The 24,352-nt window shown below is 40.9% G+C and overlaps 1 protein-coding gene across 1 annotated transcript; it reads right to left on the bottom strand.

Annotated features, from left to right (window-relative positions):
• Positions 1 to 46: 46 nt before the first annotated feature.
• On the bottom strand, positions 47 to 20,300 carry col1a1b (collagen, type I, alpha 1b). The gene is made up of 51 exons (XM_067575584.1): positions 20,076 to 20,300; positions 18,316 to 18,510; positions 17,831 to 17,856; positions 17,528 to 17,569; positions 16,508 to 16,600; positions 15,832 to 15,900; positions 15,581 to 15,625; positions 15,326 to 15,379; positions 14,876 to 14,929; positions 14,640 to 14,693; positions 14,333 to 14,386; positions 14,168 to 14,221; positions 13,989 to 14,033; positions 13,747 to 13,800; positions 13,544 to 13,588; positions 13,272 to 13,325; positions 12,303 to 12,401; positions 12,154 to 12,198; positions 11,970 to 12,068; positions 11,801 to 11,854; positions 11,559 to 11,666; positions 11,157 to 11,210; positions 10,904 to 11,002; positions 10,707 to 10,760; positions 10,478 to 10,576; positions 10,190 to 10,243; positions 10,024 to 10,077; positions 9,806 to 9,859; positions 9,637 to 9,690; positions 9,324 to 9,368; positions 9,113 to 9,211; positions 6,675 to 6,782; positions 6,366 to 6,473; positions 5,948 to 6,001; positions 5,652 to 5,705; positions 5,410 to 5,517; positions 5,124 to 5,177; positions 4,961 to 5,014; positions 4,633 to 4,794; positions 4,395 to 4,502; positions 4,093 to 4,200; positions 3,873 to 3,926; positions 3,593 to 3,700; positions 3,447 to 3,500; positions 3,203 to 3,310; positions 2,987 to 3,040; positions 2,532 to 2,639; positions 2,151 to 2,433; positions 1,867 to 2,057; positions 1,495 to 1,737; positions 47 to 1,338 (listed from the first exon to the last, which is right to left on the bottom strand). Exons 1-51 carry the CDS (start codon positions 20,155 to 20,157, stop codon positions 1,192 to 1,194), a joined length of 4,359 nt encoding a protein of 1,452 aa, XP_067431685.1. The 5' UTR covers positions 20,158 to 20,300; the 3' UTR covers positions 47 to 1,191.
• Between the last annotated feature and the right edge of the window lie 4,052 nt (positions 20,301 to 24,352).

Raw genomic sequence — 24,352 nt, 5'->3', positions numbered from 1 at the left:
TTCAGTTTCACAACAGTTGCAAACAGGACAGTGAAAACTCCGCCACTGAGTAGACCACTTCACATGCTTTATTTCAGCACCCAAAATAATTAAAAACATCTTGATTTATTATACATGTACAAAATAAGTACAGAATCTCTCTTTTAAATCATGAAAGTGGGTCTGCTTCAATTTTTTTTTTTAAGAAACCCTTCGCGAAAAAGACATCAACAAACAACATAAACAACAGGGTGGGAGATGTGTGCTGTTTTTTTAGTGAAGAGGAGTTTTCCACAGGGGCAAACAGACAAAAGGATCAACACTGAACACATGGGCAGGGAAATTATATTGAACCAGAGTCACTTGCTTTTATCTACAAAGACATGATTGCATGCATTACATCTGCAGTGATCACCTTTTCAGAGGACCTCTGTGATCAAACCAACACTTGAGAAGAAAACAATTGCACTGCATAGACAACATGACAATGAGTCAATTTAGTAGCACCAAAGGTTCTGCAGGCATTAGTGGCAATAATTACAGTATGACAGTGAGAGTCTCACTATCAAACACCAATAACTGGACCTCATTGAATTGGTTATAGCACCTTTTAATGATTTTCTTGTGTTCTTGTGTAAAATAAACCCTTGTCCTTTGAGAAAAATTGCGGGTGACTTCTTGTTATGAGGTAGCCATCTACATATTGCAATGAAGGTGAGCTTCTTTGTCTTGCTCATTTGCTGGTCACGTTTGTCTGAGCAACATTCAGGTGTTTTTTTAAAATTTTAGAACAAGAAGACACTTCACACTTTTTACAATTTATTTAACACCAGAAAAATGGTACATATCATTTGTTGTTTTCAATGTCCTTCCGCAGTGGTAGAAAATGGCAAAAGTCATCTGTGTTTCATTGCGTGTGCGGATCTTTTTTTTTTCTCAATCTCCAGGGGGAAATTTTACACAAGTATATATTATTTTCTTGTTGCCAGTGGAAACAAAAGATTCTTTTAAAGTGTCCTTGTGGTTGGTTTCGGTTGAAGTAGCAGTCCCAAAACTTCTCATGATTGGAAAAACACAAACATCGTCTTCAGTAGAGTGGTTTTAAGCATGTGGACCAATGGCAGCCGAATGAGTTTTGAATGCATAGAAAAAGGATTTAGAGATGACTGCTAGAAAAAAAACAACAATGTCATGTCCATATTTCTTTCATTTTTACAAGAAGCAAACGGGGCCAACTTCGACGCCAAATTCCTGATCAGGTGCACCAACATCCATAGGAGCAATGTCAATGATGGGCAGGCGAGATGTTTTTGATGTCTTGTAGTCAATGACTGTCTTGCCCCATGTGCCAGTGTGTGACTGTGGAGAGAAGAAAAAAGAAGAAAATGTCAGAAAATACCAATCACTCAAGAAATCAAGTTGTTTACTTCTGCACAATTCGAAAATGAAAATGTAGTAAGGATCAAAATTTTGCCTCCCTTAAGGCAAGGCTGGCCGAACAAAGATCAAACTCACCGTGCAGCCATCCTCGCTGACGCTGTATGTGAAGCGGCTGTTGCCCTCGGCTCTGATCTCAACATCGTTGGAGCCCTGGAGAAGCAGAGCCTTCTTCAGGTTGCCAGAGGCGGAGTCCATGTAGGCAATGCTGTTCTTGCAGTGGTATGTGATGTTCTGAGAGGCCTGGTTGGACATCAGGCGCATGAAGGTCATCTGGATGCTGACGTCCTCGGAATCAGCTCCATCACTGCCATACTGGAACTGCATATCAGAGGAAAGAAAAGGATGCATGGGTTTTACTTTTTACTGGCTTCAAAGTACACATCCTGTGGTCTATCAGTTGATGATTTTTGTTACTGTAGGAAAGATTTTGTGGCTCTGTAATCTCACCTGGAATCCACCGGTCATGGACTCGCTGAACCAGACGTGCTTCTTCTCTCTGATGTTCTTGCTGAGGTACCAGTTCTTCATGGGAACGCTGGTCTGGCTGGGATGGACGCAAGTCTCACCAGTCTCCATGTTGCAGTGGACCTTGATGGCATCCAGAGGAGAGCCCTGGTTGGGATCAACCCAGTATGTGCCTGTAACGGAGGGACATAAAATAGTTTAGGCTGAGCTGATTCTCATGGCATTCTTTATGTAAAGGCTCAGTCAGGACACTGATCTGCACTCACCGCTCTTCCACTCAGGGTGGGACATCTTCAGGTCACGGCACATGCGGGTGGGGCTCTTCTGGGTACCGTCGGGGCTGCGGATCTTCTCAACCTTCTGAGTCAGGGTCTTGAGGGTGGTGTCAACCTCCATGTCGCGATCGCGCATCATGTTGGGGTCGTCAGCGCGGTAGTGGCCACCACGGAAGGGATCGGGGGCCTTCTCCTGAAGAGGTTGCTGGACGAATTCAAATCCACTTCCGGGAGATCCAGGGGGACCGGGAGGACCAGGAGGTCCAGGAGGACCCTATTTGGAGACAACAGGGGTTCACAAACTGCAGCCGCAATCAAAGCATCTGAATATACAAGTATACAAGTATGTGGATAAAATAAAGTGCAACTTACAGCGGGTCCCATCTCTCCATTGCGACCGCGAGGTCCAGGGGGTCCGATGGGTCCAGGTAGACCGTTCATGCCATCCTTACCAGGGGAGCCACTAGATCCAGCAGGTCCCTATGGAGTGAAAGCCACATGATCACTTATTAATATAAAACATCAGTTCAGAACTGTTCAGCTTGCCACTTCACTGACATTATGTGCATGTGTTTAACTGTGTGTGTCAGTATAGTCCTGCTTATCATGTACAATGTTTGTCATGTACTATTTTTGACACTTTCTGTATTATTATTCATGTACTCAAACCATCTCAATTTACAATTTTTTGTCTTGAGTCAGTGGACAAGTGTTTAGCAACTCTCTCCACAAAAAAGACTCTCCAAGTATCAGCTTGGTAGAGAATTATTTTTTTTTTGTGTAACTACAACAAGTACTGTGAAAAATTGTGAAAGAGTTGCACTTACTCTAGGTCCAGCAGGTCCGGAGGCACCAGCGGGTCCTCTCTCTCCCATAGATCCCTGGAGGCAAATGACGATGTTAACATCAAATATCACATTATGCACATGAAAACAGAATGTCTATATACCCTATAGAGTCAAAATTAGTCAAAGTGTTTAAGGTAATGGTATGGATGCAGCTGCAGTCAGATTTGTTTCCTTCTCTGTGAAACAGTTACTTACAGGAGTTCCGGGCAGACCCTGCATGCCGGTGAATCCTCTGTGTCCCTTGTGGCCTCTCTCTCCAGCCTCACCAGCCTCTCCTCTGTCTCCCTTTGCACCAGCAGGGCCCTGAAGAAAAGCAACAGGAGGTCAACCTGCCATCTCAGGTTCAAACAATCATCAGTCCCACGAGACTCTTGCAGTATTTCAAAAGATATTGTGTTTAGATATATTAATGATGCATATTATGCAGTGATGCACATACAGCAGGACCACGGACACCAGCGGCACCAGCAGGACCAGCGACACCAGCAGGACCCTAAAGAAAGAGAGAATGGGAAAATCAGATGACAGTGAAATTACAAGATTTAGTTACATTTTGCAAACAAGATAAACAAGAGGGGAGCTTACACTCTCTCCACGGTCACCAGTCTTGCCAGAGGGGCCAATAGCTCCAGGGGCTCCAGGAGCACCAGGGGGTCCAGGGGGTCCAGCAACACCAGACTCACCACGGTCTCCCTACAGGAGCAAATATCCAGTGAGACAATGCTAGGCAGCTAAAGGCTAATTGTAATGTTTCTATTGGGAGGCCAAAACAATCACATTTAGCAAAAAACAACAGGTGGTTTGATATTAAGATATAATTTAGGTTTTGAAAATGATATAAATTAGTCAAGAGGAGGAAGGTTACCTTGGGGCCAGGGGCACCATCACGACCAGGGGCACCATCATGACCAGTAGGTCCCTGTGGAAGAGCATTGAGGCAACGTTAATCACCATGTTTGATGGTTAGCTACAACTGTATATTGAAGGTGCATTTGCAGTGTGTGAGGCTCTATATGACTGTGTTCACAGTACCCAAAGCCAGATTCTGATTTCGAGTGAGTAAACACCATATTGAGGTCTCATACCTCACGACCAGCCTCTCCGGGAGCACCAGACAGTCCAGGGGGTCCAGCTGGTCCAGGGGGTCCACGCTCACCAACAAGTCCAGCAGGTCCCTGCTTTCCGGGCTCACCCTGAATAAAAACAAGAGAGGTGAGCTCTCTGCATGCAGGTGGAAGCTCTGAGGTGAGCTTTAGAAATAACAAACAGTGATCATGTGCTAAAGTGTGGAATAAAAAGCAATGAAAAGCAGATTTAATCTAACAATATTCTATGTGTATTTGTGTATTTAGCATGCAGAGTACATGGAATGAAAGATAATACTTACAGATTGACCAGGCAGACCAGGGAAACCACGCTCTCCACGCTGTCCAGGGAGACCTACACTACCACGCTGTCCAGCAATACCTTGGGGTCCAGACGTACCAGGGGCACCCTGCACGGAAGGACAGAGAATTCAGTTAGCAGCACGTAAAAGAAAACAGATCACTGTGGCACATTTTAGGTTGTAAAGAAAGTTAGTGCTGTGATACAGAAAGTAATAAGTGTATGTTCTGGGTACTCACAGGGGCTCCATCAGCACCAGGAGATCCCTTCTCTCCAGTAACTCCTGGGGGTCCACCAGCACCAGTCTCACCAGGGCGACCAGCAGGGCCAGTCTCACCACGAGATCCTCTTGCTCCATCTTTGCCCATGGGTCCAAGGGGTCCAGGGGGTCCACTAGCTCCCTGGAGACACAGACAGGAGTCAAGTCATTGAATCAAACTGTGCTGAAGGACATGATGGTGATGTACAAACAGACTGAAGTCAAGATTGTCTGTTGGTGATTACTTCTTAGATATGACAGGTCGTATTAACAGATGAACTGGTTATGTGGATAATGATGAAACTTACAGCAGGGCCAGGGGGTCCAACTCTGCCGGCAGGTCCGGGGAAACCAGTAGCACCCTACAAATATACACAAAGAGACAAATGAGGTGAAAAATGGAACTTAAAACTGCATTTCTGATTCATTTATTCATATATACTAAAGCTCACACTAAAGTGGGATACTTACAGGAGATCCAGCGCCACCACGAGCACCTTTGGGTCCAGGAGGACCAGAAGGTCCCTGTTGACACAAACATTTGAAAGTGAGGAGAAAGCACTAATCATCATCACAAATAAAATTGGAAAGAATGTGCCCATATCAAAAGATTTCTATTTATAAATTCCTTCTCAACTCAATCTGGAATCGATAATAAAATAAAAATATTATCCTGTGTTTATTGTTACTTTTGAGTGTTTTCCATGATTATTCTAAAGTATATATCAGAAGATATTCATCTGATATGTGGGTCTACCTGAGGTCCAGCAGCTCCAACAGGTCCACCTGGTCCAGGAGCACCAGCGTCTCCCTTGGGTCCAGTATCACCACTCTCTCCCTTGGCACCGGGCTGGCCATCAGCACCCTGAGGTTGATGGGAAAGAGAAGACATTAGCACATGTCAGCTTTAATCTTAAGTGAGTTTGCTGTATTTTAAAATAATTGAAAATCTCTAGAAAAATATCAGTTTTGGTATAACATATAATGTGAGGTTCTTACAGGAGGTCCAGCGAATCCAGCAGGTCCAGAGGGACCAGTCTCTCCACGCTCACCCTGTTGGAGTAATAAGGAACAAGGTTTTAGGGTCATCTGGTCCTAAGTGTGTCTAAATTTACAACACATGTCATAATATTCTAGATACAGCAAGTCACTAAAGATACAAATCCACTCTTACTAACCAGTTTAAAGTTTACAATAGATAACATCTTAACTATGTTTTAAAGAACAGTAAAAGAAAAGTATATTTTGTTTGTTTACTAGTCTTTAATCAGGTGTATCTTTGGAGAAGGACTTACAGGGGCACCACGAGGACCACTGGGTCCAGCAACTCCAACAGGACCAGGCTCACCCTAGAAGAGAGGGACAGGAGGTCAGAAGACATGTTGATTGGTCATCCTAACCACTTATTTATTACAAACAAGCTTTGTACAAATAAACTCAAAGTTGGCAAGTAAATCACTGAATATCTACTGGGTATTTCAGCAAATTACAGTGTGTAATTTGTGACAAAATAATGGTGGTTTTCCCATCATATTGTTGATGCAATAGTCATGTTATTGACGAAGGATCAAGAAGCCTCTGAAAATGAGACCCCAATCATATACATAAACTATATATAATGTGTGTGAATAAAACTGCAGTAAAAATAGAGATAGAGTTGACTTTATTCATGATAACAGGGTGAGAAAAAGTCCAGAATCGCTGATGTCTCACCTTCTCACCCTGAGCACCAGGAGGTCCAGGGACTCCAATGGCACCGGTCATACCACGCACGCCATCTTTGCCAGGGGCACCATCGGCTCCCTTGGTACCAGCATCACCCTGAGAAGAAAGAAGAGTTCATATAGTGTAAATTTAGACTTATTAAGATCACTTGTGTTGATACTAAAAATGGGTTAACCACCTTCAATTAGCTACAAATGTGACAATGATCGATGAATCTCATGCTAAACACTGCAAACTTAACTAAAAGTTTGCATAATCAAAAAATTCAGGATGAATTCGATAGGTTGAGATACTTACTCTCTCTCCCTTGGCACCGGGGAGACCACCAGCTCCACGCTCACCAGGCATTCCCTGCATACCGGGGCCTCCTTGAGCACCAGGGGGACCACCAGCACCGGGCTCTCCCTGCACACACACAAAAACAGAAACATTCACATTGTTATCCATTACTAACACTCAATTTGCTGCAAGTGAACAGTCCACTGTACTTCACAATAATCACTGAACAACAGGGGATGTGTATGCTGTACATATACTGCATCCTGTGGAAATGATGTATGTAACAAATGAATTCAAGTTGACACAGATGAATCTATACTGGTGCTGGTATATCTTTGTGATAAAGTAGGAGGTGGAGGCAAGAAAACTAAATGATAATTTTGCTTTTTTTGAATGAAAAAAATAATTGTTTTATTTATAAAATAAATGAAGAGGCATATATGTGCATATTTGCCTCTTTGTTTTATTCTTTTATCATCATGTAAAGCATTTTGAACTGCTTTTGTATGAAGTGGTACTATACAAGTAAAATTTGAGTTGAACTGAATACATTTTTGCACCCAGGCCCTATAAAAAATGTGTTTTCATAATTTATAATCACGCCAAACAGTGTTAGTTTTAGTTATCATTCTGCAGGAGCTTCCCCAGTTTGGTCCGCTCTTTGTATGTTCTACTGATCATGTGAGTTGTTTCTCTTAGCTATGTCCATGGTGGAAAGAGGAAGTTTTGTGCTCAGTGTTGGTTTTTCGGTGCTTCTTTGACTGCCCCACTGGACTGTAAGAAGCTGCAGCAGAGTGACTGGTTGCTCAAAAGTAAAGCTATTGATGATGTTATGCTATTAATGATTGTAAATGATGAGGAAAAAAGTATATGGTCGGGCTTGAAAAACAGTACAAGTGCAAGTGACAAATTACATCACTAACTAGAAGAGTGCACTCAGTAGAGTGCAGATCTCCACCAGGTGTGTACAGCCAATATGGCGGCGAAGATAACAAAAGCAGGGATTTATTCATCTCATATTGTGCCTAACTTTAGTGGATCATAACATATCGGGTATGGATTTAATCTGCAGATGCTCCGGTTCAAGATGAGACCAAACATTTCTATGGATGTCAATTTTGAGCCATGACAATAGCCAAAATGTAGCCTACACCAGACTAAGTAAGCCTTGTTTTTAGCCTAGCCAATTGCTGGAAATGTCCTTTGCTATGTCATAATGCATAGTAAAATGGTGAGGACTGCTCAAAAATGTTTAAGCTTCACGATAGGCTCATAAGGAATCTTGTCAATATTTATTTGAATTTACAACACAACTTGCTCTCAAGGTACTGAAATTTGGCACTGATTGATCTAATGTGGCAACAACGCATGATTGGTTGTCTCTAGCAGAAACAAGATTCCAAACTGAAACAGTTGTTGATCACTTGCGGCCTCTACCGGAGTGAAGAGTCAGCAGTAAATGGCGTTATAAAACAGAGCGGTCAATTGTGTTATAAAATAGGTTTTTCAAAAATTGTATATAGTCATAAATGTGCACAAAAAATAAAAAAATATTAGGCTGATGGGTCCAGTGGTATGGATGGACCCAACTATCCAACTACTACCCAACTATGGACCCAAAAACTAATAATTCACAGGCTGCAATAGATGATTTGTCATGTATTTGTCTTGCAATTTATTTAATTTGTGTAGTCTAGAACAGTTGTTCTCAAAGTGGGGTCCTTAAGGGGGTAAAAAGGGTAAAATCTTATCAGATGGGGGTCCGTGGTCTAATTTCTGTCAAGTTTAGGGGTCCTTGACATGAAAACTTGTGAGACCCATTGGTCTAGACATTGTATCTCAGCTTTAACCATGTATAGATATGGATATGAGTTTATATGAGTTTGATATCCTAAAGATAACAACCACCAGATCACATGGACCACATGCAATGATACATTTTATCAGGTGACACTTTCCAACATATGCGGACGACTCATAGTGGAAAACATTACCCAATAAATATCATCATTAATAATACACATGATCAACTGTCCATGTAGCCTGGTTTATGAGGACTGATCCATTATAATGACTTTAAAATGACATGGCATTTTATGCATATTCTATAAAGTGTTATTATGCTGGATAACTGTCCTGAAAAGTGTTTAAACTATTTGTAGTGTATTGTAACTGTGTAGGCATATTAAGTTTTTTTCAAGAGGAGTAGTCTCTTTTTTGTACAAAAAGATGTTGAACTGTTCTTTGTGGGCCTGGATGATTTATTTGCCTATATTATATATTGGTACTTTTGAACCTGTTGATAATTAACACTGATGTGTATCTCAACACTTGAAAAACATGTAAATAACGTGTTTTTGCTTGTGTAATTTGTGAGTTATAGTATTCAACAAATGGCTATTTTGACTTCAAGAGGAGTGTTTTGTTTCCTCATCTTTAGGAGCTCTTCAACCTACCTTAGCTCCATCGTTACCAGCAGGGCCAGGAGCACCACGGGGTCCAGTTGGGCCACCAATGCCGGGAGCACCACGCTCACCAGGGAAACCTCTCTCGCCCTAAAGGAGAGAAGGAACATGTCAGTCACAACTGATAGCTTAATACCAGTGGAACTGTGTTTTCCGTGGATGCTGAGAATGGTTTGTTATCTAAAATGCATTAGATACTCACTCTTGGTCCAGAGGGGCCAGGGGGGCCACCCTCACCGGGGGCACCCTAAACACAACAGAGAGAGGACAAGGTTGTCATGAAGTCTGATTTACTGCATCAACATGATGTGCAATGAAGCAATCTCCCATGAGAAATTAAAAAAAAAAAAAAAAACGACAGGTGTATCATTATGAAGAAAGTGAAATCTTTAAACTTCATAATAATGATGAATATATATGCTTGTGTGGGATTTATATTTCACTGTGTTTGTGTTGTAAGATTCTTAAAAATAGCATGTAAGATTTGTGTGATTACAATCCACTGTGACTCTTACCTGCTCACCAGGCTTGCCAGTCTCACCAGTGGAACCTTGGGGTCCAGGAAGTCCCTTCATGAGGAAGAAAGGATGACAATTTAGCAAGTGGGGTTGTGGCACAGCTCAGAAATATAGCAAACCAAAGAAAAGACAGGGCTCTGGCTGCCAAGATACTCTCAAAACCTACCTGGAATCCGGCAGGACCAGTAGATCCCTGCTCTCCCTTCTCTCCAGCAGGTCCCTGAACAGGAAGAAGCAAACAAAATGATCAGAGACAGAAACAGAAACTGTAAACTTTGACACTGTCTTATAAAATATACAACTATGACTCATGGTTTTAAATACTGATGGCAATATCACTCGCAATATAACATGCTGTTTAAATAATGTAGAGAAGATACATACAGCGGGGCCAGAAGGTCCAGGAGCACCAGCGTCACCATCTTTGCCAGGGGCACCCTGTGAACAAAAACATTAAACAACAAAACCAATTATCAACTGTCTTTTAGCTTTTTATGGACATTAATTTTGACATAATTTCTGTACTTCTGAAAATATTTCAAGTACTTACAACAGAACCAGTAGCACCAGCGGGACCTCTCTCACCAGGCTTACCAGACTCACCCTATTGAACAGAAGAGAACAACACACTTACATTTGCTCAATAAGAGATTTTACACCAGTATTTCTATTTAATTTCACTTTTATGGGCTGAAAAATAAAGTCAAGTAAAGTACTGATTTGTAGCTGATTTTCAGTGTGTATATGATTAACAAACTGTTAAGCAGTTACCCTACAACTTCTGTAAGATCTACTGTATTTTTGCATTTAAAAAATAAGAGTGAGGTGATGAACTCACAGCGGCTCCCTTGGGTCCGGGGAATCCCATAACTCCAGGCTGTCCTCTGGCACCAGTAGGGCCAGCAGGTCCGGGGCGTCCGTCTTGTCCAGAAATACCCTAAAGATCATTGGAAGACAATGCTGAAAATATACTCTCCTATCATGATTAAATCGGTTTACATCTGTGGTTACTCTTTGTTTTTTGACAAATACATTCAATTATTAAGTATTACTGGGTCGTTACTTACAGCAGGTCCAACTTTGCCATCAGGGCCAGGGCTTCCAGGGCTACCGGTCATACCCTGTGGAGAGCGGGTTCAGTTAGTATGAAGACAAAAAATAGATATATACAGTAGTATTTATATTCAACAGTGGTCTAAGATTAGCCAAAAGATTTAAAATAGTTTCTGAGACAGCAACTGAGGAAATATGTAGTAGAACTCACCTTTGATCCAGGTGCGCCAGGAGCACCGGGGTTTCCAGACTCACCAGTGGCTCCCTGAGGTCCAATAGCGCCAGGGGAACCACGCTCACCAGGGGCTCCCTGTCATACAAGTGAAGAGTAAGAATAAGAAGCTGTGACAAATGGGTGATGTTTATACCCTAAATTATCTCTATTGTATTGGAACTTTCAACTTCCCAAACACAATTTTTAAATTTTGGGTTTGAGTTTTCACTGGGTAGATTCACTAACTCACCTTGCCACCAGCACCTCCATCAGCACCAGGCAAACCACGAGGACCAGGGGAACCCTAAAGGAACAAACAGACACACCAGCCATGTCACTAACTGAGGTGAATCCCCTCGGGAATTTAACGTACTGTAAATGTGCTGAAGGCTTTCTAGAAATATAAAGTACAGGATTTCAACATGAGATCTGATTGTTGTTCCACTGACATGAGTGATCCTGAGAAAGTATTGATTATTTCGTCACTATGAGGTGTGGAAATGTAAGCTCAACATAATGGCCCTTCTCACTGTTATCTAAAACAGGTGGCCGGTTCATGATTCAGATGCTGAATCATCCGCGCTGCCTCAATGGCAACTACAGTATCTGGCAAAGATTTGGTGCAGCTGAATAGAAAGAGGCAGTAACATACACGCTCTCCAGGGGGTCCACGGGGTCCAGAACCACCGGGCTCTCCACGAGGTCCTCTCTTGCCCTCCTCACCAGCGGGGCCAATAAGTCCCTGAAGTCCAGCTGGGCCCTGGAAAAGAAAGGAAAGTAAGTCAAACCAGTTAACCATGTTATTTCCCTATAGCACATAAAACGGTGAATAAATGGCAAGCTGAATTGGAAAAAGTGACAATCAATCAAGGATCAATGTATTTTAAAACTTACAGGCTCTCCCTTGGCACCAGGCTCTCCCCTAGATCCAGCAGGACCATGGTCACCCTGTGGGCAGAAACACACAGTTTACATTTAGGCTGTCAGGTGATCCTGAGTGTCTATAACGCAGAAGAACTATGTGTCATAAAACCAAAAATCACACAATCTATTGTCTACTTACGGAGTTACCCTTAGGACCAGGAGCACCAACAGGTCCCTGAGCTCCAGCAGGACCACGAGCACCAGGGAAACCAGGAGCACCAGCGATACCCATAGCACCCTGTGGGATGGAGAGTCGGGGAGTCAGAACACTTCATGTGCAGGATTCAAGTGTGACAAATGTGACTGATGAGTGTGATACTTACAACAGCACCCTTAGGACCGGGAACACCATCAGATCCAGGGGCACCCTGTTGAGAGAGGAAGGAAAGAAAAAAGTTGATCACAAATAACTTCAAAGAGATGTGACAGGGTTTTAAAGGAGCACCTACAGACAAGTCCAGTATATACTCACAGCAGCCCCAGCAGGTCCAGCAGGTCCTGGGTTACCAGGCTCACCACGGGCTCCCTGGGGTCCCTCAGATCCACGGCCTCCCTGAGGACCAGTCTCTCCCTGTGGAGGGAAGCAACAATCTGTAGCTTTAATATTGTGTGTTTATAAATAAATAAACAAAACATCCTAACTATAAAAGTAAATTACGTTGTGAAGATGAGTTACTGGTCACTAAAAATGTTGTATACACTCTCAATTTATTCACACGAGTATAATCTTAATTTTGCTTTGTTGCACGTGTCCAGAGAGTAATTTCAAACCATTTAGTTGTTCTGTCATCATAGCCCAGATTCTGACAGCTATCACATCATTCACACCTTCTTTTTTTTTACCTTCCTCCTCTTTGTTCTTAAAATAACCAAAGTGTGTTACAGGATATTAAAATAGATCCTTCACTGATGGCAACAGGGAAGGGCTGCAGCAGGGGTACAGTAAGGTACCATTAGAGGTCTAGTGATGCCATCTGGTGGCTACACTGTTCATCTGAGATATAGAGAGTATTAGGGCAAATATTTTGTTTTCAGTTTTTGTTTTTCAGCTTTTTCATGTGGATATTGATATTCATCTGTCACATGTGGGATTTTGGACATTGAGAAGTTTCCCTATCAATGTTGATCCCACAGATACTGAAATCTGATGACAGGGATACATCTGTAAAGACAGTAATGTCACCACTACATCACTGATGCCACCACTGGTGGTTAAAATGCTGCCATGTTGTCCATGGCTGTCAGGACAACCCTTATTTGAAGGACCCAGTAACACCAGCAGTTTTTAAGAGGTATAATTGGTCAAGTTAGACATGGAAAAGTGAAGAAGAGCACTACTACTGCACTTAAGCTAAGGGTGATAAATCTCAGCAGGCCAATTGGAAAGCCTATTGCCTGTTTTCATATCCAACAAAAATGTTTTGAATACTGGATGACTTACCTTAACGCCAGCACCACCGGGGAATCCAGGGGGACCAGCAGGTCCAGTTGATCCCTGAAAAATAAAGACACATGATGTTAACAGATCACAGAATACAAAGACACCCAGAAATTTGTTTTACAGAGCATGTTTGCCGCTAAAACAAGAGTGCATCACACGCTATAGCTATAGAATTATGTTGGTGATATCACCTGATAATTTTAAGCAGGTGATATAATCTAATACATATATTTCCAAATAGAAATAAGGCAGCCAGGTAAAATAATACTTACAGGGGGTCCAGCAGCACCAGTGGAGCCTTGACCGCCAGCAGCACCCTGCAGAGGATGATAAGAATATCTCAAGGTGAAAAACATATTTGTATCATAGTATTAACTAAATAATGTCACATTTCTTTTCACTAGTAGTCCCATCAGCTTTTAGCCTTTTCTGATGGAAGTTAGGTCAATTTTCAGACATGAATAGCAATGCTTACAGCAGGGCCAGGAGGTCCGGGGCGGCCTCTCTCACCAGGAAGACCACGAGCACCCTGGGAAAGTCACAGAGAGAGAATAATATTAGCTTGACATTTTATAGACCTTGCATTTATATGTATTGTATATACATCAGAGACGACTGAGAAGCTTGCAGCTCATCTATATTATTAGCATTAAAACAGCATCTATCTCTTAGAATGATGTACAAATCAACAAATTCAACAAATTGATAAAAACCTACCATGGCACCGGGAATACCGTTATCACCAGCGGAACCAGCCTCTCCCTGCAGACAAACACAGAAGAAAGAAATGAGCTTTGCATTGGAATGACTCTAACTAGTGGTTCAGGCTGAATTACTGGTGTAGTTCATGATGAGATTCCTGCTTTGGTGAGCAACAACACGTCCTGCTATCTCACCTTGGGGCCAGCGGGGCCAGAATCTCCCTTAGCTCCATCCAGACCGCTGAAACCCTGTAGACAAAATCAATCAGCATTATAAGGTCAAGCTTCTCACTCATAACAACATCACAGTAGTTTAAAAAAAATGTGGATTTTGGTAATCTAATGCTCTTCCAAACTCACTCTGTGTCCCTTGATGCCGGGAAGTCCGGGGGTTCCGGGGAATCCACGAGCACCCTGCAAGAGGAGAAGACATATTTATTAATATTTCAGAAATACACAAATGCCAAATGCATGAGGAAGCACAATCTGGATTGAGTGAAAATGATTTGACTAAAAATGGCTAGATATTTTGACAGATAAGTGAAATCAACAGATCATTTTGTGCTTTTGAGTGTATGCTGACTATCAGCTTTCACATAAATGCCAATATAGGATTCATTTTCGGCTGACCACCTCCTGACCTTTGCCCTAAATGAAGGTCACTCACCTGAGGGCCAGCAGCTCCACGCTCACCGGGGCGTCCAGGTTTGCCAGCCTCACCCTGTTGGAGACACACAGAAAGGATGTCAGTGTCTGGGAGCATCAACTCACTAACATAAACTAAGTGTCCTTCAGGCAATAAATAAGTAAAATGAGGTCACACGGTTAAGATTTATGTCAAATATCAAAAGGATAACAACAACAAAGTCAAATCATTCAAATAATAATCAACAAATCACTTACATCATCTCCGTTCTTTCCAGGGGGACCAGAAGGACCACGGGGACCCATGGCACCCTAAAAACACCAATTAATCATTGGATTAATAAACGAATAATGTCTGCAAAAACAGAAACATGCACTTTAAAGACTGACATGTGGGCTGGTGCATGTGAGTAAAGGAGAGACGGTGAGGGGGGCATTGACAATAAGTGTGTGTGTGTTTGTGTGCAGATGTGTGTCAGTGGGTCAGTGATTACAACAGGAAGTGAATCACAGAGAGCAGTGAAGTGTTAAGTGAAGGAGGTATTATCAATGTGAATAAAGACCATCTTATTGATTAAGTGCAATCATGCAGAGCTCTGGGAACACTCCATGTGAACTACAGTACAAATAGTTTCACACAAACTCATCACCTTCATCACAAACAAAACAAGAGAAACATTTATTTAGCAGAGCATTGTGTATACTCACAGAAGCTCCGGGCTCACCAGGCTCTCCAGGGGGGCCAGTGAAACCCTGAGGACCCTGTTGGACAGCAAGAAGAGCAGATTAATACAGTATCTTCTTTAATGTTTATGCATTTAACTTAAATGCAGTATGATAGAACTGATGCAAGAAAAAAAAAAGACTGGATGGTGACACTTAGCTAAATCTCTTTGAAAGATTGAAGAATATTTTAAGGGTTTTGTTGAAATAAATGGCTGTAACTGATAAGGGAATACTTACAGAGGAACCTGGGGGTCCAACAGGACCACGTGGACCCATAGGACCCTGTTGATGAAGATGAGATAAAAGCCATGAGATCATAGATCTCACTAGTGATGAGAAACATCACACCGTAAGCAATAAACAAAGGAACCATTTACTAGTAATAAAATTTCAAAAGCTGAATACAGACCATTATGTAAACGTGTTAACAGGCAATTTCTGCATATTTAGCAGTACAGTTATGTTGAGAGAGAGCAAAGCCTTCATACCATTGGGCCAGGGACAGGTGGGCCGGAGGATTTGGATTGGTCAACATAGCTCATTTGAGGAGAGAAGTTCTGTCAGGGGAAAGATAAAGAATTAGTTGCTGAGCTTTGGAGAAACAACACATTCAATTATTGTTGCTTTAAAAGTTCTTTTCATAACACTGTCTGTAGATCCCAGGTTACATTATAAAGACACTATAAACACCTCTATTTCTGCAGAGGGGTGAGAACTTCTAACAACAAACACATCAGATTCTGTGGCACAGATATTGAGTTGAACTTTAATATGTTAAAGGGTATAAATGCATGATGGAACTTTCATGTGTCAATTAAGGTCGTTGACTGAATAAACTGTTTAAATCAATACTTAAAATAAATCTGCATTTTTTTCCCTCAGACCTAAACCTGAGGCTGAAGGAGCTGTCTGCAGTCCCAGCGCTGAAACAAACATTGAGGAGGTTTCCTTGCTGCTTTCTAGCCTTGCCTGCTGATCTTTCTCCTCAAGTGTGTGTAAAATGGAGATTCATTGGTAGAACCTATTCAACTTCAGACAAAGACAGATTAAATCTAACCTAGACTACCAGGGGTTTTCAAGATGTGTCTCATTTGTAAACAGAATCCAATCATATGCTAAACTTGATTCCTGACTTCCTGGATGTTCTGACATGGAGATACTTACTCCGCCAAGGCCAGGGGGGCCAGGGGGGCCGGGTGGGCCAGGAAGACCAGGTTGTCCGGGGATTCCATCTCTGCCAGGAGGACCAGGGGGACCCTGCAGGAAACATCAAGCGGACATTGTCTGTTAGCAATATTTTTACCTATTATTTCATTTATTATTAATTTGTCCTGCATTAAGAACTACAGATTAGACCGCAACATCTCTCTGGAATAATTATCTATATATTTGAATAGCAATCACGAAATTCTTATACTTATTATCTTATTTCAATCACATCCTTATTCAAGTAAAAAAAACAACCTTGTTTTCTGATATTTTAATGTTGATTTTTATAGTTAAAGTACCCAAAATAAAATGATGGTAAAGCTTTTTTAGAATCATAAAAGCTTGCAAAAATTTGAAAATTGGTTCATTTTCAAGTTGACTTGTTTCTTGCTGTAGTTCCTTAATATTACTCTATCATTTATAAACCGACTAGTGTTATGTGACCTTTGAACTTTGAATGACCTGTTGACCTTGTGACCTAATTATCAACTATCATTGCAACAGTGATGTCATAGCAGCTTTACCAGCATTTAGATTAGTTTGTAGGCGCTCACTAAGCAAAGATAAAGTGGTGCTGTGTACATTTTTACATTTTTAGCCAGTGATTTGTCAAATACATATCAATACAAAGACCATGCCTATAAAACTATGGAAAGATCTCATGAAAATACATATAATCAACCAGATGCAATGCAGATAAGATGCATGATTTATACCAAAATGTTATTATAATTGAATGAGCCACTGTAATTGAAAAACTACACAATAACCAACACAACAGGGAAACACTGATGTGTTATTGTTGGGACAAATGCATTTAACATGGCTCTCATGGAAAATAATTTAGAATATATATCAAAAGAAAGACACACTTCCTCATTCAAGTGAATGGAACTTTTGACTGGTACTGTATATCAGTATAATTTGTATTGAAGGACAGAATAGGCTTGAGAGTTCAAATGAAATGGAACCTACATCATCTCCCTTGGGGCCATCCTCTCCCTTTTCCACAGGTGTCTAGGAATAGACAGAAAAAGGGAGTTAGGCTATGTTTACAACATTTCATCCACACTGTAAAAAACACAAAGTGCATTTTATAGAATATAAAGAGAGGTAATGACAAACTCAACTAACTGGGCTATGCAAGCATCACCAAAGAAAGATGATTATGAAGTTTGGGCCTACATACTAAACATGCTTATGAATTTAAGGTCTTAGTTACATTTTTTTTAATAAAACAAACTATTCAATATGGATAAAAGTTAAAGGGCAAAATACCTGTGGTTCTTCAGGAACCTGGGGTCCTACAGAACCAACGGAGAAGGAGAAAATGTCAACACCTCTTCAACATTAATGAGAGACACAAACCTAACTTTACAGAATAATGTATAACCCTGAATCTAAAGCCTAAATGCTAAATCATTTCTGCTGTATAAAAGGTGGAAAATAAATAGAAATGTTGCTTTTGGAGATACATGTGACGTGTGTTACATATTCACTGCCAGACTTCACCAAAGAGCGGGTATAATCCGTTTTAAAAGAATGCATATTGGAAAAAGAACTGGACAAAAGGTAAATCCAAAGCGATTCTGGTGAATTTCTGAATGGAAAATCCTCAGGCAAGCAGGCAGGCAGGCTTAGGGCCTCGAGTCCATTTGTGGCCAGAGAGCCATGGATGGTCAGAGATGAGGTGGGAAGCACAAGGTGGCGCCACAAAGCTAAGTGAACCACAGAAATGCTGAGGAGGATTCAAGGTGTAGTACCATCAGTGTCGGGGCAGATAGGACAGCACTCTCCGTCTGGGATGATGGGATCAGCACAGTCGGATGTGTCCTCGCAGATCACCTCGTCGCACATGACGGTTCCGCTGTCGCAGACGCAGATCTGGCAGGGTTCTGGTTTCCATACATCCTTATCGTTGTACAACTGTCCCTCTAATGTGCAGCTGCCGAATGTGCCTGAGAAGAGAAAACCGTGGTGAGTTTTGTAACATTAAATATGATAAAATATCCAAAAAGACAGTGGATATCTAACATGTTTGTCTAATAAATGCTTAAAAGTAAACCGATTGAAGTGTACAGTGTGCAGATAGTTAAGCCTTGGCTACACCTGCTTGCAAAACAATACAGCACACTTGAGTAAAATGATTATTTATCTCCCCATGCAGGTGGAAAACTATATTTATCACAGTTGTTAAGACTATGGACCCCCCCCCGCCCCCCAGGCTCTGACCTGTAGCACACAGCCTGTTTTGATAGTTTTCATTTCAGCAGTCTCTTTAAAGTTATTTTTAGATCTCAAATATAAAGGCTTCATCTGGATGTGCCAAAATCATAAAAAAATCTGCTTTAAATGAGCTGAACCTTTTGGGTGTTTGGTGACTGATTTGTCAATGAGAATCAAGCTTCTAATGAAGTGCGACATTAGTGCACGTCCACAGGAGTTATGAGATATCTGCTTAATGTCAGGTCATGGTGAGCAATAGAGCAAAAGTAGCAAAAGTCATTATCCAGCACTCCTGTGTAGATGTAATTACAGATATTTACTCAAAAAAAAAACATAAGTGGAAAACTGCACAGGGTTAAATCACTTTTCATGATGGTGGATGTGTGGTGGGGCCTTGAGGTGGGAGGTGGGAGGGGGGGTCGAGGTTTGGAAGAAAGATGCACACTTCCAGTACTCGCCACAGAGCGGCGCTGTCAGCCTACTAAACCTGGTCCTCCGCACCCTCCTCTGGAAGGTGATTAATTGATGTCTAGACTATTTCACTGGCGACGTCATACTTAGGCGATTTTTCCATTGTCCCTTTTTTTCAGTTAACAAAGTCCAGTTTTATACAAAGTGGACAAAAATGTTGTTTAATTGAATGTGACATTCTCGTTGTATTGCAAAAGTCTGACTTTATGACAGTGGAAAAGGTATCCACTTTATCATGTTTTATTCCTAAACAAGCTGTCTGCTCACTTTTGATGCGTTAATGGTGAATTTACAGACTTTGGCACAGATTTGTGAACTGGGATGCAGCTTTTATAAAACTGGCCAAAACGGCTTTTCATACTAAAGATAATCAAGATTTCATCAAATAAATTGCCTTTTTTAAAAAAAAGAAAAATTCGTTATATTTGTGCTCTGCTTCAACTCTCTTTGAACCCAATGTCCTGTCATTGCGCATCAAGAGATAGTGCAGCTGCTCCCCTCAGGTTTGCGCTCTAGCAGGAGGACGCACACTGAGCATGCATCTGCACGTCAGCAAGATCAGCAAACAATAAAAGAAAAAGAAAATCCAGTTCTATAAATTCCTATTCGCTTCCAGATCTCCAAAAAAAAAAACCCAAAAAACAAAAAAACCCATCAAAACGCCTCACTGTGTAACAACTTTCACCATCACTGCACACTGGAGTCAGGTATCCCGCAGTGCACAATCTGTTCCAGCAAACTGCTCAGCATCCTTGCGGGCTATCCACATCCTGAGGGTGCCACAGTCCCAAAACAACTGAAATCAATGTTTGAAAGTGATACTTACTATCATCCTCGCCTTGAGCTCTCACCAAAAGCACTGTCACGCTGAGGAACAGCGCTAACCGAATATCCACAAAGCTGAACATGTCTAAATATTAGACATGTAGATTCTTTGCGACAAGGGGAATCCTCTTTTTCTCCTCAGACACCACTCATACACGGTAGGGTCCGGTCTGTGTGTTACTCCAATCCAGACCCTAGCAGAAACTCCCTACTGCCTAAACAAATGAGTTAGCTTGGCTTTTATATGCCAAAACTTTTGGGGAGGTCCCGTGCGCACCACATAACTTGTACATGTACAAGTCACAGAGTCCCTCCTTCATCAGAGAGAGGGGGCCGTCTTAAAACACGTCAAACAAGTTCACGTTTCAGCTCAAACGTGGATGATGAGGAGAGTCATCATTTACGCGCCGGCTCTCCACGCGATTTAATATCTTCTGCTTCTCTGTGGATTTTCTTAATTGAGACTTTTGTTGTTGGGAGTTTTGTCCTTTCGGCATTAGACCTGAGCTGATTTTTAAATCCTTTGGACTGTGGAGGATTTGGCTCCATAGAACAGATCATTTACAGCATAGCATTCTTTGGGCCACAGTTTATTAAGGCTGGTTTGGTTCCCATTGTGCAAGCAGTCAGTTTGGTTTATGGTTTATATTTTATGGTCACTTGGACTCAACGCTTTCTTAACAACAGAGGAAAAGTGTTTGAAAATGATGTATGACCATGTTTTATCAGTTCAAGTGAACTGTGCGCAATTTACGCATGAAGAGCAAACCAGATGGAGATTTAACTATTGCCAAGATAAGAAAAAGAAAGACAACTCATGAAGTACTTGTACTCTAAATCATTTACTTTGCAGGCCTACCAGAAAAGAAAAAAACCTCACTCTGTGAGTATCAAGCACCTGCAATAAAAGGATCCACACCTTTGCTTAACCACAACTATACATTGAAACAGTATTAATTTACATTTTGATGTAGTGAATCATTGCTAACCTGAAGTCATTATGAAGTGCATATGCAACATATTCACAAGTGCTGAATTCTCCCTCATTATAGGCATCTCAGCCACTGTTACCCTTTCTTATGATTAAATATATATTCATGAAATGTCAACAGTAACTCACAAGCAAACAATGTAATGTAATGAGTTTAAAACCATGTACAACAACCAGTTTTAAAAATCTTCCTTTTCCAAAAGAGGCATGGCCATCCCATGATGTTGGAGACAGGGAAAGGGGGCAGAGAGGGAGGGAGGGAGGGAGGGAGAATAAAATCTGGCAGATTTTCAAAGCAGTCTGGTTACACTGTGGACACGTTGCAGCTTCTACAACTACAGAATGGCCCAATCTGACCTTTCATTTACTCTCTGCTGTCTTTTTTTTTTCTCTTTTCTTTTTTCTTGACATTCAAACCCAAAGAACTAGTTATGCTTTTTCTAGTTGGAATCAATGAAGGATATGAACATTAGACATTTAGCTGACATTTATCAAACACACAACTTTCGATCATGATCTAAATATTGTCATGTTAGACTGCTTAGAAGTGGACTTATGATATTTTCTGTATGTATGTGAGCTTATATAAACATTTATAAGAAATAAAATGGGTTTATAAAAGCTTCCAGCGATGGATAACTGAAAGACTCTTGGAATGAAAGTGTAAATATAGAACGTGGTTGTCTGTGATTTGCAAATATAATCAATAAAAATGCTTGTATGAAATGATCCGATGTGTATATCATGCAACACACGAATCAGAAAGCTTTTATTATAATTAAAAGCTGCAGTCTGATGTTTATTAAAACATTTCATTGAATCCACGAATGGATGATACATCCACGTGCACACAGTACAACTGTTATCTGTAGCGCCGGGTTGCAAAAAAAGCAACTTTCAGCTGCAAGGAAAAAGAAAAGTTTCCAAGGAAAACTTGCGTAGTTAGTGATTTTGTTTGTAATAAGCAGGTATTTTTTTTTTAGCATCTGTTTCTAGTCTAATGAAAGCTAGGTGACTGCTCAAACACCTGCCAAACAGACAGACAGCTGTCAATCTCTTTACATTTTTTTCTCCTCATACTGGGTGGTTATGGGGTGTTGCTGTATGCCTTATGTCATGCACTTGATTAGCATCCTTTTCTGTCAGCAGGAGCTTATTGCATCACCTTAGGGAGTAATGTGCATCTTTTCTGATACAGTAAATTCAACTAAGTTTTGCAACCACACTGTTGTGTATGAATATTAATATAGAAATAATAGAAAAACTGTACATTCCTCATTGTGGCCTGCGCAGGAAGATAGTTTTAAGCTATTATTTGCAACACGAGCACCATAATAAAGTGATTTAAATGCCACAACTGACAGTTTGTGCGCGTGAGGAATTGCTTTTTGTGGCATTTTTATTTTTAAATAAGTAAGAGAAAGATGAGTTGTTAAATTTACAGAATATCAGAGCCTTCAGGGTGTTTTGAGACAAATGAAAATAGGGAAGTCCTGTTTCGCAGAGTCCTGTTGTTTGTCTGAGAGGAAACCTGATAAGACCTGTGCCTGTGTGCTGTCTCTGTGCTGATTTTTGACATAAGAAACACATTTTCCCTTAAGCACATAAAATGTTTTATTCATGGGTGCTATAATTTTCACAGTGTGTAAAATATAGTTAAAATAAACGTTTGATCAGTAGATTAGATTGAATCTTTGAGTCTTTGAGACAGCGCTTGCTCCTTCTGAGTGACTTTCCATGAGTGAAATGAAGCCGAAGCTCGCAGGACAGTGTTTAAATAGAACTGGTAATTTTCTGGTGTTTGCCTTGGACTCCAGTTGCTGCAATCTATAATATATTTTTTCTGTGGCGTGTCTCTCAGAGTTCAGACTGGTGGTTTGGGTGGAAGTGCTCAGGATTCGTTTAGCTGCATTCAAATATCTTACCATCGTGCAGGGAGCTACATGTTTTCTCACTCCTGGATAAGATATTTTGCATATCTTAGAAAAGAATCTTCACTTTACTGTCAGGTACTCCGGCCAAAGGAATCTGAAACAATCCACAGAGTTCTTCACTGCCAGCACAGGTCTTTGTGACATACAAGCAGAGGGAGAACAAAAATAATTGAAATGGAGCCACTAAGTTTTGCAGACTCGGGGGAGGAAATTCCAAGTTTGTCATTGGCAGCTTGTGGAAGTACACGAGCCTAAGATGTAACAGGTTGTGGGAAAAGGTGTCCTCCCAGCTGCAACTACAATGTTTTCATGATTTTCTTCTTGTTAATGAGAAGAAAAGTGTGAATGTTTTCCACAATGCAACCCAATAGACTCAGGCCCGACAGCTTTATGAAGCTGTAGCTGCTTGATGATGGTGTGATCATGTGTTTGCTGAAAGTGGTGCAGAATATACGTAACGTTATATTGGCTGATATTGTCTTTTTTTTTTATAAAAACACATTAAATAAACAACAATCTTGATCTGAATCCCTTCGATTTGGTTGTTATTTAAAGAAATGTGACCAAGATAGTGGATATTTTATAATAACATCAAACCAACTAGGTGTTTCTTCAATTTCTTGTCACTTACCAACCAAATATATATATATATATATATCGATACAATATATCTGCAATAAGCTAATATAGACCAATTTAACAGCCTGGCGAATTTAACAATCTAGCTCTAACGCAGACCCTCAGGAGGATGAACTCATATGAAGGGCTGTGGATAACAATTACCTTCATTATCAGTTAATCAGCTGATTATTTTCTTGATTAATGGTTTAGTCTATGAGTATCAGTACAGAAAATGCTGAAAAATGAACGTTAGAATTCCCCACAGTTTAAGGAGATGCCCTGTTTTGTCCAACCAACAGTCCCAAACCCAAAGATATTTGGTTTACTCTCATGTATGACACATAAAAGCTGCAACCAGAGAATTTTCAGCATTTTTGTTTGAAAAATCACTATAATGGTTAATCAATCATCAAAATAGCTGAGGATTAATTTTCTGTCCATCAACTAATCAATTAATTGACTAAATGTTGCAGCTCTACTCATATGGCTAATAACTTTTGGATGAAAAATGTCTTTAGGGCTGCAACCAACTGTTGTTTTCTCGATTCATTGATTCATCATTTTATCCATAAAATGCCAGGAAACAGTGAAAAATACCCGTCACTATTTCTCACAGCCCAAGGTGGAGTATTCAGATGTCTTGTTTTGTCTGATCAACACCACAAAACCCAAAAGATATTCAGTTTACTCTCATGTATGACAAAGAAAAGCATCAAATCCTGACATTTAAGA

This window comes from Thunnus thynnus, chromosome 20 (assembly GCF_963924715.1).
Source record: "Thunnus thynnus chromosome 20, fThuThy2.1, whole genome shotgun sequence".
Lineage (NCBI taxonomy): Eukaryota > Metazoa > Chordata > Actinopteri > Scombriformes > Scombridae > Thunnus > Thunnus thynnus.
The sequence above is the reverse complement of the archived record's forward strand: the minus strand, read 5'-3'. Positions and strand labels throughout refer to the sequence as shown.

Excerpts from the sequence above, each read along its gene's own strand:
- col1a1b (XM_067575584.1), bottom strand. The coding sequence starts at position 20,157 with ATGTTCAGCTTTGTGGATATTCGGTTAGCGCTGTTCCTCAGCGTGACA. Across the intron at positions 9,691-9,805 it reads CTGGTCCTGCCGGATTCCAG|GGACTTCCTGGACCCCAAGG; the intron begins GTAGGTTTTGAG and ends TTCCTCATGAAG. Across the intron at positions 9,212-9,323 it reads CTGGCCCCTCTGGACCAAGA|GGCGAGAGAGGTTTCCCTGG; the intron begins GTGAGTATCTAA and ends TCTCTCCTTTAG.